The sequence below is a fragment of the Ciconia boyciana genome, chromosome 3 (assembly GCF_034638445.1).
Source record: "Ciconia boyciana chromosome 3, ASM3463844v1, whole genome shotgun sequence".
In the NCBI taxonomy this organism is placed as follows: domain Eukaryota; kingdom Metazoa; phylum Chordata; class Aves; order Ciconiiformes; family Ciconiidae; genus Ciconia; species Ciconia boyciana.
This window is the reverse complement of record NC_132936.1, coordinates 47,307,576-47,327,046: the sequence shown is the minus strand read 5'-3', so window position 1 is coordinate 47,327,046 and position 19,471 is coordinate 47,307,576. Positions and strand designations below refer to the sequence as shown.

At 34.7% G+C, this 19,471-nt stretch overlaps 1 protein-coding gene across 4 annotated transcripts in view; it reads left to right on the top strand.

Moving 5' to 3' along the window:
- The window catches only part of ASCC3 (activating signal cointegrator 1 complex subunit 3), a 291,790-nt gene that overhangs the window by 188,823 nt on the left and 83,496 nt on the right, over window positions 1-19,471 (top strand). For all 4 annotated transcript variants that reach the window (XM_072855573.1, XM_072855572.1, XM_072855574.1 and 1 more), the window contains 5 exons: window positions 9,256-9,375; window positions 13,536-13,700; window positions 14,294-14,380; window positions 16,638-16,814; window positions 19,024-19,249. In XM_072855573.1, the coding sequence (XP_072711674.1) occupies window positions 9,256-9,375; window positions 13,536-13,700; window positions 14,294-14,380; window positions 16,638-16,814; window positions 19,024-19,249 (775 nt within the window). The remainder of the gene's footprint in view (window positions 1-9,255; window positions 9,376-13,535; window positions 13,701-14,293; window positions 14,381-16,637; window positions 16,815-19,023; window positions 19,250-19,471) is intronic.

The window sequence follows — 19,471 nt, the reverse complement described above, 5'->3', positions numbered from 1 at the left end:
ATAATGTACTTGGCTTGAACTCTTCTCTTTGTTCTGTTTTACAGTGGTAATCAGAACTGGTTTATTATAAATAGCAAGTTCCCAGTTTGCTTCAGTTTAAATCTTAAAATGCATTTTCTTTGAAAATGCTGTGGTTGTATTGAGAGTGCTGACCTCTGTCATATTAAAATATAACAATTCAAAAGCTATCTATTGTAATAACCAATTCAAAATATGTATATACACACAGAGACACTTTTTACAAGGAACCCTCAGAAATTTAAACATGCTTAAATGAAGAAGACAATGCTGTTTTTCAAAGACACCGAACATTTTTTCAATAAAAGTAAAGTAGTTCAGCTAAACTGATATGACCGGTGACATCTTAAAACTGATTATCCCTTTGAAAGATGTGAAGTTTCTTTGGCCTATTAGGAGTAGTCTGGTTTTTTAAGACACTTGTTCTGTTCTATCTATATAATTCTTACATATTTCTATTTATTTTATACCTTTTCATCACTTTAAAGTCTTTGCATTATTCAATCATAAATAACAATTTTAAAAGGAAATTCTGGAAAAGAGCAGAAATTGATACAGTGACCTTTTAAAAAGTTAAGATTCATTCCTTTATTCTTTACAAATGACCAAGTTTGATCATTCATTATTTTGGTTGGGTTTTTTTTTCCTTTTAAGGCGTCTCATAAGTTATTTCTTCAGTTCCTGTTAACAAGAGAAATCTCTGCTCAAGTACAGTCACACATCAGAAGCAGAATAAGGTTTAACTGTATTCCAAGTATTTCCACACACAAATGTGGGGGAATTAAAATATTGACACCTGTCTGCACTCACAGCTGCTCTTCTTTACCTCAAGGCTCTGGAGTGGTCTGAGTACAAGGATGGAGAGAGAAATTGAACTCCCCCAGAACATGAGACACAAATGTGACGAAAAGGACTACTTGCAATTTTCCCACCCCTCTTTCTACCACAAAGGAGAGAGGGAAAGTAAACGGAAAGCATGCTTGCAGCAGGCAGGTGTAGACCTTTCAACCATTTCCTTTTGACAACAGTTTTATATTCCTGGAGATAGACACCTATGAATGTTCTCTAAGTGTAACTGGATGGATATTCAGTTATTTAAAATTGGATAGTAGCAACTTACACATTAGCAGTAATAATTTAAATCCTGAAGTTGGTTGTGAAGGCCGGGATTACCTGTAGTTATTGTTCAGTACCCCAAGAAGTTAGAAGGGATAGATCTGGTCCTGGGATACTGTGTACCTTTTCACTAGGAAAGAATCCAGCCAGATTTCATAGAAAAGCTTTGTTCTTTTTCTTGAGATACATGAAGTAGACAAGGAAAAAAGAGCTGGATATTCTTTCCTTCACAGCAAAGGATTTATTTTTCTACTTTTTTAATTTTAATATTAGAAATTTAGTCCTCCCATCTCACAGAAAGCCTTCAGGTCAGTGAATAATTACAAAGACAATGGAATAATAATCACCGGTTGTGAACTGGGTCAGAGAAGATCTCTATGATTAACTTCCTGTTAAAAACAAATGGCATGGCTATATGCTACTGTTTTTTCAGGCTTGGTCTTTACTGCTCCAAACTGTCCAGAAGGTGTGTGGATGTGCTTGTGTGCCCACCTGAATTATACCAGGAATCTCAAGTATTCCTTCCACAGAGCTCCGGCAGAAAAGCTAGCTTTTGTGGGCAAAATGCTTTACTGACATACCCTAAAAAATCTTGTTGGTTAGCTTAGCAAAAGAAAGTTTCAAAGGAGGTACAACAGCTCTCTATAACTAGGCGGAACTAGAAGTGAATAAGAGAAAGAAAAAAAGATTATTTTGGCCCAATGCCAGTACAAGAATTAATCACCCTGTTCATAAGTAAGCTTGCCTGGAATATAAGGTCTGGAACAGCCTGTCTTTTAGCAGTAGTGGAGATAAAATAAGTCTAATTTTTTTCTATGGTGAAGATTTTGTAATAAGTGATGGTATTTGGATGGAAGATGTGATTGCATATGAGGAACAGAAGATTCGACTTGATGACCCAGGAGTTCCAGTCCTATTTCTTTCCTCTCAGCTGAGAATGCTTAGTTAAGAAAGTATGAGATGTAAGCTATTAATTTTCTTTGTGTAATATTCTGCAGAGAGAGAGAGGTTTTAATGGGCAGCATGTTGTTCCTCTGATCTGAGCTGTAGTTCCAAAATGCACAAATTTTCCAGCAAGGCCAGAAAGCAGAGGTCATTGTTATACGCAAGCTTAAAGGAAGGTTTTTTGGGTTTGTGTTTTTGCAGGTTTTTTTTAGGGGACAAGTGAATTTATATTCATTGAACTTTTTATGCAGAGGAAAAAAAATTTTAAAAATCTAAAAGTAATTCTATTTTCAGTATCAAAGAAGAGAATAATTTGTTTATAGTTACACTTTAGGATTCTTCTGCCCTTCCTCCTTTTCCACTGTACAGATTGCAAATTGTTAGTTTTAAGTCCTAGGTGTTTATCTCACAGGAAGTATTTAGAATGGTTTAACAAAATATTTATAAGGTAGCAAGTGTCTGCTTGTATGTTTCTGTATGTTACTGTACTAGACAGTAAATTAAGGTACCAAACTGCTGCTAGCATTGACTTTGGTGCAGTTAGCACCAAAAAACACATTGAAAGTGGAACAGACCTTGTTGATTGTTAGAATACAAAACAATTTTAATTTGTCCCAGGCTTGTGATTTTAACAGTAGTTTTTAAAGGTAGTGGTATCTTCTCTTTTTTTTTTTTTCTTTTCCCTGCATTTAATAGTAAGCACTCTACTAGCTTAAAAGCTGTTAAAATCACTGAAGACTTGGAAAGGTAAATACCATTCTGTAGCATCAGCTGAGCGTGTCCAAATGGATACTTAATGAAGAGGAAAAAAAAGTATCAAAAAGCAAGACACTGAAGGCAGAAAGGGCTTTGTGAGCTTAGAATAGTAAAGTCTACAGTAATTATGAAACACTAAAAATTGTCCAAAAGAAAAACAATGAGTTGCAGCAATTTTAGATAAGACTAACAACAATAAAAGCAATCTCACTCATGAAGCTTTATTTAGATTTTTACCTAAAAAGAGAAGGATTTGTTTGTTCAGGGAAGTATATATTTCTGCTAAGTAGTTTCTTTTCAAGTGTGTACACATTACTGAAATTCTTTCCAGAAGTAGAGGAAATCTCAACAGAAATTTAGTGACTTTTAACAGTAATTGAGTATCCAAGTAGTACTCTGAAAAATATTGCTAGTAGACACTGCAAAAATAATTTGGTTACATTGAAGGTGTAAAATCAAGAAGTTAATCCTCCTGCCCTGTTAAAATAGTAGAACTAAAGAAGAAAAAAACAGTAGAATAGAACAATAATTCTGTTTCATAGGAGGTAGTCATCTAAACTTATCCAATGGAAGATATATAGGAAGTGTGTGATGTACAGTATAATAAAAACTACTTCTAAGTGCAGCACTTCTACCACAGGATTTGGGGTTTGGGGAATGCAGCACTTCTACCACAGGATTTGGGGTTTGGGGAAAAGTGCAGAAAACTGACAAACTAGTTTAGGCAGAACTATTTCTTTTCAGATTTTATGTAATGGTAGTGTTATCTGAAAAGAACAGTGTACTCATGGCTTTAAATTACTGTAGATTCTGTGGCTGCAGTACAGTTACAGCAGCTGAAGATGCAGTCAGAATTTTGTTAATCGCTGTGATAAATGGTAGTTAGTAGAAATAGCAATGGAAAATGCTGAAAAGCAATAGAGTTACAAGGGCATGAAATCACCGTTTTTTTTGTCATCTGATATGTGTGATGTTACTTATCCTTCTGTCATGATGTGCAGGAAAAAATAGCACCTGCCAGATTACAGGAAATCAGTACTATGACCAGTTACAAGGAGCTATTGTGTTAGGCTTTTTTGAAAAGTAACTTCATAATTTCTTTATAATTGGAGTCAGTCTAAACTTATATATATGCTGGTTTGATCTAAGTTAGTGGAATCCTCTGAGAAGGTTACAGGTGTTTTAGAAATTGTTATGTTTATCTGCAGATGACTGTTCCATAGACTGCAGCATTCTGGAAAAAATGAATACATTTTAAAACATATGCCATCATATTGATCAGTAGATAGTCTTAGGAAGCACATTCAGTTTTGGTCATCTTTTATAGACACTGTGCCTTTGGCAGTAACAGTAGCACTATATGGACACAAAATATAAGTTTATTGACTGATTTGTTACAGAAATCTAGACAGTATGCTATGACCACTGTCATCTTTGCCACAACAGAGCCTGTTGTTAGCACCAGGAAATTTGCACTGATACATAATAAATGACGTATTTTAGGAGCAGAGTCTGCTTTTATTACAAGTCATTCAGGAAATCCAAATGCTTATGCTGTAGTTGTAAAGAGAAACCAGTTAAAGGCCAGAAGCACTGCTGAATTGTTTAAATTCTTAATTTATTATAGACAGATCAGTAGCTGAAAGAACTAGTAAAATGAAGGCAGCACTTGAAAATATGGGAAGACTCTATGCTTCCACAAGAGTACGACATTGCTTTTATCTAGACCAGGTCCCTTGGCAGGAATAGGTAGGTGTTAAGAATGAGGCAATGATGCAGATATTTGGGGTAATACAAAATGTAATCCTAGCCACACCATCACAAAGTGGAATCCAGAGCCTTGAATTTTGTATCTAGGCTTATGTGGTGCAGGAGAGAAAATTTGGGTAATGATGGAAAAAAAATAGGGTATTTTTAATTCCCATTTCAAAATGAATTTTCTAGAAGCAGCAAATTTTCAGAGGATGGGAAAAGGAATAGATCAGCTTCTATGAAAGGAACACACCAGTTTGCCTGCATGCTTGAGGTGAGAACAAAGAAAAATGGGAGATTATGTGACAGAGTTTTATGATGTAATGAGTGACATGGCAAAAGATTGCACCTCTCCTGGGACAAGGAGCAAGAAATATTGGCTGAGATGAGTCAGTGGCAGGTTCAGAAAACACAAAAGGATACCAGCTGGGTGGTTAGACCATGGAACTCTCTGCTGCAGGGAGTTGTATCTGAAAGGTAGAGTAGTTCAAAAACTATATCCATTGAAAGATATCAAATGCAAATGCAAAACCTTTAACTAAAGACCTTGAGATGCAATAGTTTAAGAATTTGGGAGAAATTTATATGTGCCTTGCTTCTCATTGCCACTTTCTGCCCTTCAGCATTTGCTGTTATCTAATCTCAGAGACAGCATTCTGGCCTTGATGTCCCGGTGCATTTGTTCTTAGGAAAGCTACAGAGTGGGAAAAGCTGAAATATACCCAACTTCATTGAGTTGACACCAAAATTAAGACATGGAACATGTATTTCAGCACCTCAATCCACTGAGAATTCTCTGCTGCAGATTTGAGTTTTGTTTTGGGTTTTGGTTTTTTTTTCTTCTAAAAATGAGCAGAAGAGTAAATGGTCAGTGATGATCAACATAGGCATGGAGATACCCTTTTCCTTTTCTGCTGAAGTTGTGCCACTGGGCATAATGGAATGTAGAAAGGAATAAAATAAATAGCTGGTTAGGGTGCTTAGTCGAGAGGAGCGAGTCCTGGGTCAGTTGACCAGCTGGCAAACAGAAAATACCTATGGCTGTATTTTCTGGAAATACAGGAAGAAAGATAAGATGCAGGGGATGTGGTTTAATTAGACCATAAACTTTAACTTATCTGGGAGCTATCACCAATAGCTCATACAATGCAGGTCACCATTCCTTCCCTAATTGTTTCCACCTGATAGAGCCCTCACTGACATCCACAGCTGGACCCCAGCTTGTTGTGGGGATGACTCCTTTCCCCAGAGAGCTAGAAACTGAGGAGAGGATTTGCAGTGTCGGACAGTAGGTATACCTTCCCCAGGGGGTATGCCTTTCCTTGCATTTATTTACGATTTTGTTGTGAAGCCAGAAACAAGGTGGGGACTTGTTTAGTTTGGACAAACCTCCTAATCTGTTTTGTGCCTTGAAAGAGTGGGCAACTATTGTGGTTCTTAGAAGAGACACAGAATTCCTTCAAAGCCCTTCCAAAAAAATCACTCAGAGCTGGGTGACTCGGTGGCTAATCTGGGTATATGGGGCGAAGTGCAGACTGGGGGGAATTGAACTTTTGCTCCCTGGGAGTCCAGGGCCCTGACCTGACCAGCATGAGACCTGCAACCTCATCCATTCTCCCCTCACCTTCTTCTGTTGGACTTAACAGATCATGACAACTCTTATGTAGTTCGGTTGTACTTATAAATAGTCCTTTGGTCACATGTGGTTGGAGGAGATTCTGTCCCACTTGGGAAAATTCTAGTAGCATTAAGAAATTATTTCAAAAGCCATACAGGACTAAGACCATAATCACTTCAGATGCTGAAATGGTAATTGAAAATACGCTGGTTTCCAAAGCAAACAGAAAATTGCTTATTAGGTTGTTAGAAAGATTCCTTGCTCTCTTGCCTTAACAACAAATATTTGATTCTTATATAGAAATTTTTCATCAATGTAATCTGGCTCAATTATACAAATATAATAGTAATTAAACATTCTTATGTAAAAAATACAGTATATTATATAATATATAATAATATATACTGTATATAATAATACATACTTTATATTAGTAATATTTTGATGCCCTTTTCTAATCTGTATAGACATACCAGAGAGAAAAACTTCATTTTTCAAAAACTACCCCCAAAAAGCCATGCTACTTATATCTGTTTACACTTCTTTGAAAATCAAAAACACCTCCTCTGAAATACTGTTCAACTTGATAAAGTCTGTGGGATAGCATTTGTAAAAAAAGTTATTTAATGAAAATACAGACTACTAAGTGCATTACTTGGTGATGGTGACATCAGCTGTTGAACAATTAGTTGAAAATTTGTGATGCTGATGATTTTTTTCATTTAAAATGACACAGTGAGTTGTGTTAATATAGTACTCAAGTTTTCATTTTGTGAATGCCACACAATTATCTGTATTTGAACAGTTTAAAAAAAAAGCTTTTTGTGACGACTGGTGCAATCAAATGATACAATGTCAACAAGTATTTCTACTCATTGATTATTCTGTCTGTAACTAAATACCTAATACATGGTTGAGGAAACGCTGAAAGATTTAGAACTTCTTTCTTTTTCTTTTATTTTAATAAAGTACCCCTTGTCTATTTATTGATTTTATGAATACTACATATCCTAGGTCTTAACAGAGGCCCTCTCCTAGCTTTGTGAATAATTTATTTCATAATTACTCTTAAGTGTTTGTATTAATAAGGTAACTTCCGTCATTCATACTGTTTAACAAAGGTATAAATTTTCAAATAATCCATAAGAACTTTACTTGAACACTAGATGGCAGCAAATATTTAGAAGTTGCCCTTTTTTTTTTTCTCGTCTCTGCATATTATTCAGTGAATATTCATTAAAGTTGGGGAAGGAAGGAAAGAGCAGTATTAGGTTTCAGTACCATATCTGAAACCCAACTGTATTTCATAATCACTTTTTTTCCCTCAGTTTTAACTTATGAAAATAATTAGTTTGGAAGTAATATAATCAGATATTTGAACAAATGAGGCAAAAAAAAAGTGGGGTTGTTTTGTTTTGTTTTTTTTCTTTTAATTGTGAGACTTCACTGTTGTCAGTAATGAGAATTTTACGTTTTCACGACTGTGAAAGTGGTTGTTTTTGGGGAAATGTACTATCGGACTACATTGTTATGCTATTTCAAGTTGTATACTGAAAGATATTTGAATTGTGGGAAGAAACCAAATGCCGAAATTAACCTGGGTAGCAAATTGAGTAATAATAACCTGTGGGCTGTATTAGATGTTTTCCCTGTAGTAGTCTATGAAGAACTGAATGTTTTCGTAGCTACTTCAGTGCATTATGTAGCTATATACTTTGAAAAACAACACAATGGGGCTTCCCCCGACCTTCTTACACTGTTGAAGAACAAAATATCACTTGAAAAATGTGTGAGACAAAGCTTGGGGTTACTCCATGCTATTAGCCATTGATATCAACAGGTTTTGCCAGATTGAAGTTATTTTAACTCAGGGCAGATTTCACTTACATTATTATTTTTGACTAGATATTTAAGTTATTTCGAAAAGAATATCTATATTATTATTAAGGTCTACATGCTTAGATCTGAACATACATATGAAATCGCTTAGAGTTGTATAGGGGTGTTTTAATTTTTGCCAAGTCATGTGGAACGTTTAGATGAAATCCAAACACTAATAAAACAAAAAATAACTTTAAAAATGTAGTAACGGATCACAAAAATTCAGTAAGAGGGACTTTTGCTTGTTTTAAACAGCCAGCAACAACCAAAAAATATTTGTTCATGTGACATGCAGGAAATATTAAATTCTCCTGGTAATATCAGGTTAACTGGAATAAGCAGTAAAATGCTTGTCATGAATGTAACCAACACAAAATAGAGCTGAAGTTATCAAGTAAAAATGTGTGTGTGGTAAATAATTTGGTGATAAAACTATTGAATTGGCAAAAAAGTCACCTAGCAAAAAAACTGGTTTGGTATACCTGATTTGGCCTTGAAAAATGAATAAATATATATGTATATATATGCGCATATTATCTGTTCAATTTTATTATGTTTTGATATAAGAAAAATGTAGCAGGTACTTGTATGTTTGACTTGCCAGATACAAAAGGAGAAAACTATTTGTAAAAACTGTGTATAAACAGATTGCCAAGTATGAGGGCATGCTGAAGAAAATACTAAAGATTGTCAGTATCATTTGGTTTAGGAGTTGAACTAGAAAGTGCTTTTACTTTGGTATGAAAAATTAATCTTTTAAATGTAGAAATTTTTTTTAAAGGTACGCTTCTTTAAATTACCCTGAGCATATTCGCTAAAGAATTATGTTGTTTTGTTTGTCTTTTTTTATAGTAAGCTTGCTCAGTATCATCTTTTAATTGTAAAAAATCATAAGTGATGTAGGAAAGATCATGTAGGTTACTATCTATAATATTATGTCACAGAACGTACCATGTTATTAGATGTTGATAAGATGAAGATGTTTAAATGGTTCAAGTTATTGTCCTATAATTATTTTTAAATAATTTAAGTTGAAACATACTGACACTTCCTTTAATCTAGTGCTAATGCTCTGAATTCTGTATGTTTTCAGCCAAATACTTATGTTCAGCTGTAACATATACATTTAATTTTGTATTTCCTATTTCTTACTCTTTTCCTATTTCCAGATTGCTCTTGGAACAGTAACTAATGTGGAAGAAGCAGTAAAGTGGATAAGTTACACTTATCTTTATGTACGGATGAGAGCAAATCCATTAGTATATGGCATCAGTCACAAAGCCTATCAGGTATAAAATGCATTTTAAAAAAATCTGTAACCTGTTCTGGGTCTCTAATCCTTCCCTGATGTGAGGATAAATATTTGCTATTTCTGCTTACCTGACATCAGCAATTCTTTTAAAGTGCGTAGAAAAATATATTTTCTGTAGCGGAGTATTTTTAACACTAAATTAAGAGGCCCCTTCTGTTCACATAAAAATACATTTTAACTGGCCAAGTTATGCTCCAAAGGACAACATTCATTCTTATCAGACAGGTACTATAACTTAGCCTGTTGTCAGTGTTTCAGTATTGTAGGCTAGATGTAAAAGATAAAATAAAGCATTCTTGAGTTGCTTGCTTTCCCCGCTGCCCCTTTCAGCTTTTTTTTGGAATGTTTCATCCCATGACATCTTATAAATTATAAAATGACATTCTTAATTGAGTTGGTTTTCTTTCCTGTGATTTAGTAATCATAAGATTTTTTTGAGTTCATTTATTTTGAAGTTTTTTTGTTTATTTAGAAGTGTTCCATGCAATGATATAAATCAGAGCACAGTTATATAAGGTTTTTTCCAAGTTTTTTTCATTATCTTTAATTTTTAGGAAGTTTAAGAGTTTACAGTTTATCTAAATATTGTTACTTTTTTTCTGTACAGCTGTTTATAAGCATTTAATGTTGACATAGTTTGGACACAGGTAACTGAGCCTGATGCAGGTGAAACTCTCACAAGTGTATGGTAACTGCAGTTTATTTCACATGTCCTGAATCCGTTTTGTGACTTCATAATTTGTCATGATATTGTGAGCAGCAGTTGTTTTGGTCATTGTAACATGTAGAGATATATGTCAGGAGATTTTTTTTTGATAGCTTTTGTGTCTGATAGTGGAAGCTGCAGTGGAAGTAGGTAGGCTATTGTTTAAGCAAGCTTCTGCAGACACGTTTAGATCTCTGGTCATCTCAAATCTGTTTTCTATAAAAAGCCTTACAGTACCTTGCCATATGTTAATATGACACTATATAACACAAATCACAAAGTAATAGATAAATGAAAAGCAAAAATTGCTTTGCTAGTGAGAAGAATGTTGTCCCACTCCTATAAATTCCTTCTTTTTTTCATCAGGTATTTTCAACCAATGTTATTAACAAATTTTAGATTAAAAGAAATGCAACCATGGTGGTGAAAAAAAGTAATAAAACACTAACAGAAATGTTTCTTATAAATTTAAAAAATAATGGACAAGAGTTACTCCCCCTCCCCTTGCTTTTGTGTTTTTATTCAGCTGCTGAGAAAGTGGAGATTGCCAGCACTTGTCTTTTCCTGCCACTAACCTCCTTTCTACCCCTTCTGATTTGACGTGCTAATAACAGACATTCCTATTTTTGTGTTAAGGCAGTAAAAAATTATATCAATTTGAAGTGTTATCCATTCATGTAGGAGCAAACCCAATGCCAATCCTCTTATTTTCTAGATAAACAAGTTTTAAACTTCAAAGCTAATGTGTTATAGGCAGTATACAAATGGTATAGTGCCAGATGCAGGCATAACCACAGATTTGCTCACTTAGGCCATTCTGTTCCTTCTGTTCTGGTTATAGGTATTCAATTTTCATAACTGGTATCTTATTGTTTCTTAGTAATGTTGCAGCGTGCCAATTTCTATCTTTGTTTTGGCTGACAGTCAATGTTACCTATTCAGAATCCATATATCTGCATAACCATCATGGGTCACATTCTTCCCAGCTGTTCGGTGGGACTGACAAGACGCAAACTCGTTCTCCTTTCCCTTTCCACAGGCACTCACCACAGCCAGTAATTACTTTAGGGCTCAAAAGGTCCAGCCTGTCCATACAAAAAGGGTGTGTTGTACTGCACAGGGAGACCAGGGCGAGCGTGCACCTGCCATGCACTGACATGTCCTGCACCCCATGTGTTGTCTCTGGGATATTACTGTTCCTCACGTAGCCCATTTCTGGGCTATGCCCAGGAGTAGGCTACTCCAGGCCCACTGCTTTGATTTGTGACTTTTCAAGTTGTTTGCCAGAAGTGCCAATGCCTTTTACTGAGTTGGGAAAATAGACAAATTTACGATGAGCAGCAAGAAGAAACAAAGAGTGCAAGGAAAATGTGGAGCAATTGTGAGTGTCATATTAGTGAAGCCTGTAGTACAAATTACTGGCATTTTCTCATCCTTTTAGGGTTCCAAAGGAAAGGTGGGTGTTTTTTTTTAAGGTAACCCCTTTGTCTGTTTTCTCCTCTTTTTGGTTCCACTCTTTGGTGTTCCCACAGTTAAGCAAAGCTTTTTATCCCCATAAGCTGTATATTTATGTTTAGAACAGCTGTAAAAGTTAGAAGAGCTTGTCCCCAACACTCTCTCAGTTAGCTAGAGACAACTATGTGAATAATAATGTACTTTATCATGCATTCTTAAATTCCCATATGTGTACTCCAGACCTGCTCAGTTTCTTGCTGTGGATATGGCCAAGGCTTGTTTTTAAGAGTATGGCTTAAAGCTGTTCTAAGCTGGATCTTTGACTCTGTGGGATTTCAAATTATGCAAGTTCAACAAGAAGGGTGCTAACCATGGATTCTCTAGACTGGAATATTGTTTCACAGCCTTTTCAAGTTGGTGACCTTTCCTTTAAAGTTAAAACCTTTGTATTTGTAAAAAATGTTAGTCTACTGTTACAGCTTTATCTTTTTTGTAAGTAAGGCAAAAGATTGGCAGGTAATTTGGGCTGCCAAAGGAGCAGAGAAGCATTTTGATATTTTTTTAATTTTTCCCTCCTCTTTAGTTTTAAGAAATGTTAAACATCTGGCATCCTGATCACTTTTTTTTTTTTTTTTACCACCTCTGCTCTGAAATCTGACCTCAATGCATGACTTACTATTGAGAAAAGCACTCTAGACCTTTGTCATCTTAGTTTTTGACTTGAAACTAAGGCAAGCCATAACTAAGGAGAAACAGCTTCAGAGTAACTGACAAAGACGGGAATATTAGGAACTAGTCTTGCAGCTGCTTTGTGGAGATGGCTGTGTTCTTCTGCAGCTTCACTGAGATAAAGCACTTCGGCACAAAGATGAAACTGAATCCTGGCCCAGGGAAAACCAGAGCAAACCAAGGCATAGCGATTCTTAAAGCCTGCTCCTTTTTGCAGTCTTGGTCATATCTCTCTGGTGCAGATTTACCAAGAGGGCTGATATGACTTACTCTGTAGGAAATCTGAACTATACACAGCCCTGAAATAAGAATGCTGCCTGTGGACTAGAATAGAGTTTCAGTCTTTTCAGATTTGGTGACTAATCATTGCTTATGTAATTAGAGCCATATCTCAGGTGCACATATACCAGAGGGTTAACATGACTATGAATCCCTTTTCACCCATCCCTGTCAGTCTGGGTATCCCAGGTGCGTGATGTGGAAACACACAATTATACAGCAGTCCCACTCAGATGAGTTTTGCCCAGCCTTGTATGTGCTAATAAGATAATGTACATTAATACTTGGACAAAATGTCCAAGTTCCTGAACTTTGATTTGAATAGAAATTGTGTTGGGCACAGCAAGCTCCTTGTGTGCTTTTAACATGAATGTTTACACAGTACGTCTATAACTCAATAATTAGAATATCCCAGATGACATACCCAAAGCTTTTGGGGATGTTAGAGTTTTTTTGCTAGCTAAGATTTCAGCCATCCAATTTGAATTTTATTCTGTTTGGGATGTTAAAGCCATCCTCATGTCAGATACCCAGGCAAGGTATATCTTCAGCCATTTTCATAAATAGGAGATACCATAAGATGTCATGTTTTTGTGAAGTGATATAGTAATGATAATTTCATGAAGAATATATTATCGTTAACATTTATTTCGAAAACTTCAATGTAAATGTATTTCTTAATTGTGCTGCTGTTCTATAAGTAGTATTAGTCTACATTGTATTGATAGTCTGGAAGCATTGTAAAAGAAATATTATTCTGATTGTTTTGTCCTGTACAGGGAGGTTTTGGTCAATAATGTCACTGTAACTGTTATTAGTGAGATTTCAGGAAAATCTTTACTTAATAACTGTACCTTCCTCTTATTTGATTTCTGGCTTTGTAGGACTGGGTTATCTCAATAAAATGATTTATTTAACACTTTTTAATCATTATTTTATACAAATAAATGTGGGTGTTTCGTGTCTAGGTGGATCCAGGTCTAGAAAAGCACAGAGAACAACTGGTAATTGAAGTTGGCAGAAAACTGGACAAAGCCCGCATGATTCGCTTTGAAGAACGAACTGGCTTTTTTTCTTCAACAGATTTAGGCAGAACTGCCAGCCACTACTATATTAAATACAATACTATAGAGGTAAAATATGATGTTCTATTTCTGGGGTTTTTCCTTCTTTTTGAACCTATACCTAAAATAGTTGTAAGATATTACAGAATATGTAGCTGATTTGTTCAATATATTTTTCAAATCATATTTACTGAAATGGGGAGAGAAGGAATAGAGAGGAAAAGAAAGAAACTAAGTATAAAGCAATACTGAAAAATTAGACTTGGTGTGAAGTGAGATTTGAAATTTCTATAGTCTCTGCCTTCTTTTAGGTGGATTATAAGAAACATTTTTATATCAACAGCATGTGCAACTGTTGGTACATGATAGCACATTCAAGTATAGAATCTGATAACAGAAAAGTTTTTGTGCATGAAATGGTCATAGATTGCATGACTCTCGATTTTGGGGTGCCCAAATTTAGAGGGACTGTTTTTCTGAAAGTGCCAAAAAGTCATTCTGGAAATTGTTCCTGTTTAAATTGCATCACTCTGGTCTTCCAATAACTTACTTGCATTTTAACCTTATACGCCTTTTAAAATCTTGGTTAATATTTCTTTCTTTTGTGCTATATGTATTTTTTTTTTTTTCAGTGTTAAATCAATTAATTTTCTTTTTAATAGACTTTCAATGAATTGTTTGATGCTCATAAAACAGAAGGTGATATTCTTGCTATAGTATCAAAAGCTGAAGAATTCGAACAGATAAAGGTAAAGTTGTATCCTTTCATACAAAGAATAAGTCTTAGAACTAGACACTTCTGTAATATTCACTCCATAAATAGTGTCTATAGACCCAAGTTTTGTTAATTATTAAGCACCATTATAAAATGTTTTCTAAGTAGGCATAATTGCCAAGAACTATACATGCTCTCACTCAAATTTATATGTAGTTCAGCTTGAACTATAGTGCACATTTAATAACTAGTTATGGATCTTTGAGAATCCTTTTAAATGCTTTTAAGAACTTTTCAGCTCCTCAGTTATTAACAGGTGAAGATAAGTGTCCATTGGAACGGTGCACCCAGGGATGAGAGAGTTTTTTCTGTTTGAAGTTTAACCCATTATTTTTTATTATCTCACTGAACAATTTGTTTTATCAGAAATGAGGCAGGACTCACTGAAGTTAACTTTGTGATATATACTTCTTGCAGGGAACAATATTAGATTAGCAGAATAATAAATTCTGATAAATTATTTTCAAATTTGAAATCTAGAAAGTTGTTGTAACAGATTTTGTTGTGCAGGCTAGATTACTGTACTATTGTATTCAGTTCAATTCCAACCTCCCTTTTTGCCTCCTGTGTGGGTAGGACACAAGACAATACATTGCAAGCCAGCATGAGCTTGTTTGCCCGTGCTTCCATCTCATAGAGGTGCGAGCCAGACTCCACAGGGTTTATTAGCTCGGGCTTATTGCCATTTTACCACAATTATACAACTTTCAGATCAGAGTTGGCTCTCATTCACCTGGCTCTGCAAACTGGCAGTGTGAATCCCTCACCATCTACATATTTACATATTTGCACACATTGTCTGAGTATTACCATCTCTTTATCTAATGGAGAAATTCTATTTTGCTGTAATCTCTTCTATTATAGAAGATAATAAGCAGTGAGGTTTCACAGTGATACATGCAACGTTTTCCAAGCTAGAAGGGGGTTTTTATGATAGTGATATTGCTTTGCTAGGTCTAAATTTAGCATAATTGAATATTTAAAAGGAAAGCATATGGAAAATATGATGTGATATGTTTCTATATTTGTAATAAGGTTAGTAGTGGTGCTTCTTGACGGAGGCATAGTTTTTCTAGTTTGCTTTCTCAGATTTGTATGGTATGGCATCAGTGCAACATCATTTCCAGTTTTTTGTGATTCGTTTGCTGTGCAGCTCTGAATGTTAAAACTAGTAACTGATTTTCACAAGAATAACTCAGGATTTACCCCTCTGTGTGATATAAATTGTGACTTTTGTTAATATGAATCATGTCTCCATAATGCCTTTAAAAATTCTGTATTTGAGATAGGTAAGTCACCGGTAGCTGAAATACAGATCTGGATTTGACCTGTACTGTGCTATGCAAGAGCAGAAAAAATTATCAAAAATGCTTTTGTAAGCAGAGCATAATATTCCTCTGATACTGGAGTCATCTGTGATGGTTGTGTCCTTCATCTTTTTCTTTCCTGTAGGACCAGTGGCTGGATAGTTGGGGATTTTAACCCAGTTGTCTTAGTGTCTTTTGTATGTCAGGTAGTCAGGTCCAAATGAAAATTATTTTCGGCTGGTTCCCTGCAGGGACCAAACATTTACCCTCTTTAAATAAGTTTTACACTAACAGACTATCAGTAAATCAAAGAATATGTAGATTTATGCTGGTTTTGCCATGTAAGGGTCATCAGTTAGAATGTGAAATGTTATGCATTATTCAAACCATAGATATTAATATTTCTTTACTCATATTAAGACTTAATCTTATTAACAGTGAAAATTTTAATATCATGAATCATAGTACTTCACAGTTTTGAGTTAAAAATGTATTATGCCACATGCAAACTATGTAACTGTAATGAGTACATTTAATGTTAATTCAAGATTGCCCTAATCCAGATGGACAGAGGTTTTACTCTGGTCAAATAAAAAATGAAATCTCATCAGATGAAGGATGGTAGGGTCAGAAGATTCAATTTTTTTAGCATATCAAATTTTTGTATGTCAATGGCAACCTTAATAGATGATGATGAATAATAAAATGTAATTGTGTCACTATTAAGATAGTTTCAATTATGGTCTATTAGCTACATTGTGGAAGATGTGGATTTGCTGCTTTTTTTTCTTCTTTTTTTTTTTTCTTAAAACTAGAGATTCCATTTTAAAATAATGTAACTATGTTATAAGGAAAATTTTATTTCAATGTAAGAATTTTTATCAAATCGCTCCAGCCTCTTCATAATGTATAATTGTGTTTTAGGTAAGAGAAGAAGAAATAGAAGAGCTGGATACCTTACTGAATGATTTCTGTGAACTTCCTGCTCCAGGAGGTGTGGAAAACAATTATGGAAAAATTAATATCCTCCTTCAAACATATATTAGCAGAGGGGAGATGGACAGCTTCTCCCTTATTTCAGATTCTGCGTATGTTGCACAGGTAAAAATAGTATTTTTTACATATCTGTTGCTGTCTTCTGCTGTTTTCATTCTCCCAAATGTTTACAGTTATGTAAGCAGGCCTTGATCTGCAACTTTTTTGTACATTTTTATGCAAATTGATTTGAAAGTCAGAGCCTTGTGTGTAAGTGCATGTGTGATATAATATTTAAGTAGAAAAGATTTGCAAAAGCCTACCTTGGGAGACTATTGCATTTTTTGTTAATTATCAGTGTCCTTTTTGTTCATATTACTCCTGTAGTCTTATTATATTTAGTAGTTCTAACTATGACTGCACAGAAATTTTATTCTTAACTTACTGGGTTTTCTTCTAAATCTGGAAAACTGTGGCAATCTATTTTATGCAATGTACTTTGTTCTGCAAAACGTAATTTGGGTTTTATTCACATACCTTGGTTTACACAAGAAAGATGTGCTATTACAATTTTATTGCTAGATGTAATCATGCAAATTTACATATCAGTCTATATATTTGTTTGACAAACCCGAATGGGCTTGGTTTGACACCCGAATGGTTGATAGTTATACAGCATGTTTAGTTATTACACAGAATAATAAGAGACCTGCAAGTCCATGACAGAACTGCTTGCTTACACAACTAGAGCCCATCTTAGAAAGAAAGAGGTGTTGCTTGAAAGTTTAGAGTTCTGGATCCCGAAGAACTCAAAGTGACAAAATGCTCATAGACAATCCCAGATGTGCAACAATAATGAATGTATAAAATAGATCATAAAGTTTTACTTTTTAGCCCGTCCTATGTCTCTCTTTTTTTTCTTTTTTCTTTTTTCTTTTTTCTTTTTTTCTATTTTCTTTTTTCTTTTTTTTTCTTTTTTTTTTTCTTTTTTTTTTTTCTTTTTTTTTTTTTTAACAGTCAGCAACATGTTGTGTTGAATCATTTTTGTCTCATCCTTACAAAACCAGTTTGGAAAGAATTGATCATGAAATTGCATTTAGTTGGTGCTAAAGATGAGAGTTACATATTCAAAAGTATACATATTCTTCAGCAAGATTTTTATACTAACATTACCTTCTTCAGAAGTGTTTACATTTCATAGCACGTATGGGTATAAATGAGAAAATTCTGAAATCATCATGCACATCATAAAAATTGTGGTACTTGCACAGCAAGATCATTTTCAGTATGATTCTTTTAATCTTTGCTTTCAAGACAATTGCTTTTATTTGTCTGTCTCAATTATAGCGTTTTTAGTGAGGCAACATGGTCGTCTTCTCAGATCTTCATAAACTGTACATGTGGAACCAGTGCTACAAATTGTGAATTTTTTTTAATTGGATAGTGACTATTAAGAAAATCATTCATCCTTTCTAAGTAAAAGAAATGTGCTTCTTCAGTAACATATGCTTCCATGACCAAGTAATTTTCTAGTTTTTATTCCTGTTGGCATTGCAGAGCCAGTAGAGAATGATTGTATTCTATTCAATGAATCAAGAACAGAATTGCTAATCCAGGCATAGTACCGGTAGGCCAAAAAAAAAAAAACCACTGCACCAAAAAAACCACAACTTCATAATTCAGCTTGATAAGTTTATGAAAGGAATATCATAACTTACGTTTTCAGGATAAGACTGACCTTATTCAAGCTTATGTTAATAATTAATTTTCCAGGTCCAAAGCAGATTTATACAGTTTGGTTATACAATAGTCTCACAAGATAGTAACATGTTAAAAAAAAGTCACTACTATTAAACTTCTATGCAAATGTTGTGAAATTCAATGTGCAATAGGATGCTATTATGGAAGCACAGCTGAAGTGAAAAATTAAAACTTGAATTTCCATATAAACTGAGTTTGCAGGTATATATTATATGGGGAGAGAAGGAGGAAGGTATTAAGTACCGTAAGTGAATTTGTTTCAGAAGTGATTGAGACGCAATAAATTTAGAACTCCCTAATTTTAGCATAACCGTGATCAAAATTCTATGGCAGACCTGCCACTACAACTTTAATTAGTTGCACATGTTTCTTTTCATGATTTCTATAGGCAATCATGAGGTAGTTCTGCCACTAGACAGTGATGGAAAAAATAGTTTTCAAGAATGTTTGAAATAAGTTTAAAAAGAAAAATCTATTGTTATGGTTTGTCAAAGATGAGTCTATGGGATCCTTTTCATTTTACAAAGAATACTTGAGAGAATTACAACATTTTTGCTTTTTTTTCACTCTCCAGAATGCAGCTCGTATTGTTCGAGCTCTTTTTGAGATCGCCCTTAGGAAACGTTGGCCTGCAATGACATATCGACTACTGAATCTCAGCAAAGTCATTGACAAGCGGCTGTGGGGCTGGGTTAGCCCTTTGAGACAGTTCTCAGTGTTACCACCGTCGGTCCTCTCAAAGTTGGAAGAGAAGAATCTCACTATAGACAAGATGAAGGACATGAGAAAAGATGAAATAGGTGAGAAATCAGCAATGCTGATCTGCTTAAACTATTAGTAATCAATGGGCAAGTTAGAACTAAATCTGAGCCATTCGTTAATATACCCACTCTGGTCTGAAAGCCACGTAGACACATTAACATGGTATTATGGTCTGTCCAATAAAGAAGATTTATTCAGTCTCCACAGCTTGTAATATGGCACAGCTTTGAGGGTAAGGCTAGCCCATGTCCTGCCAGCCC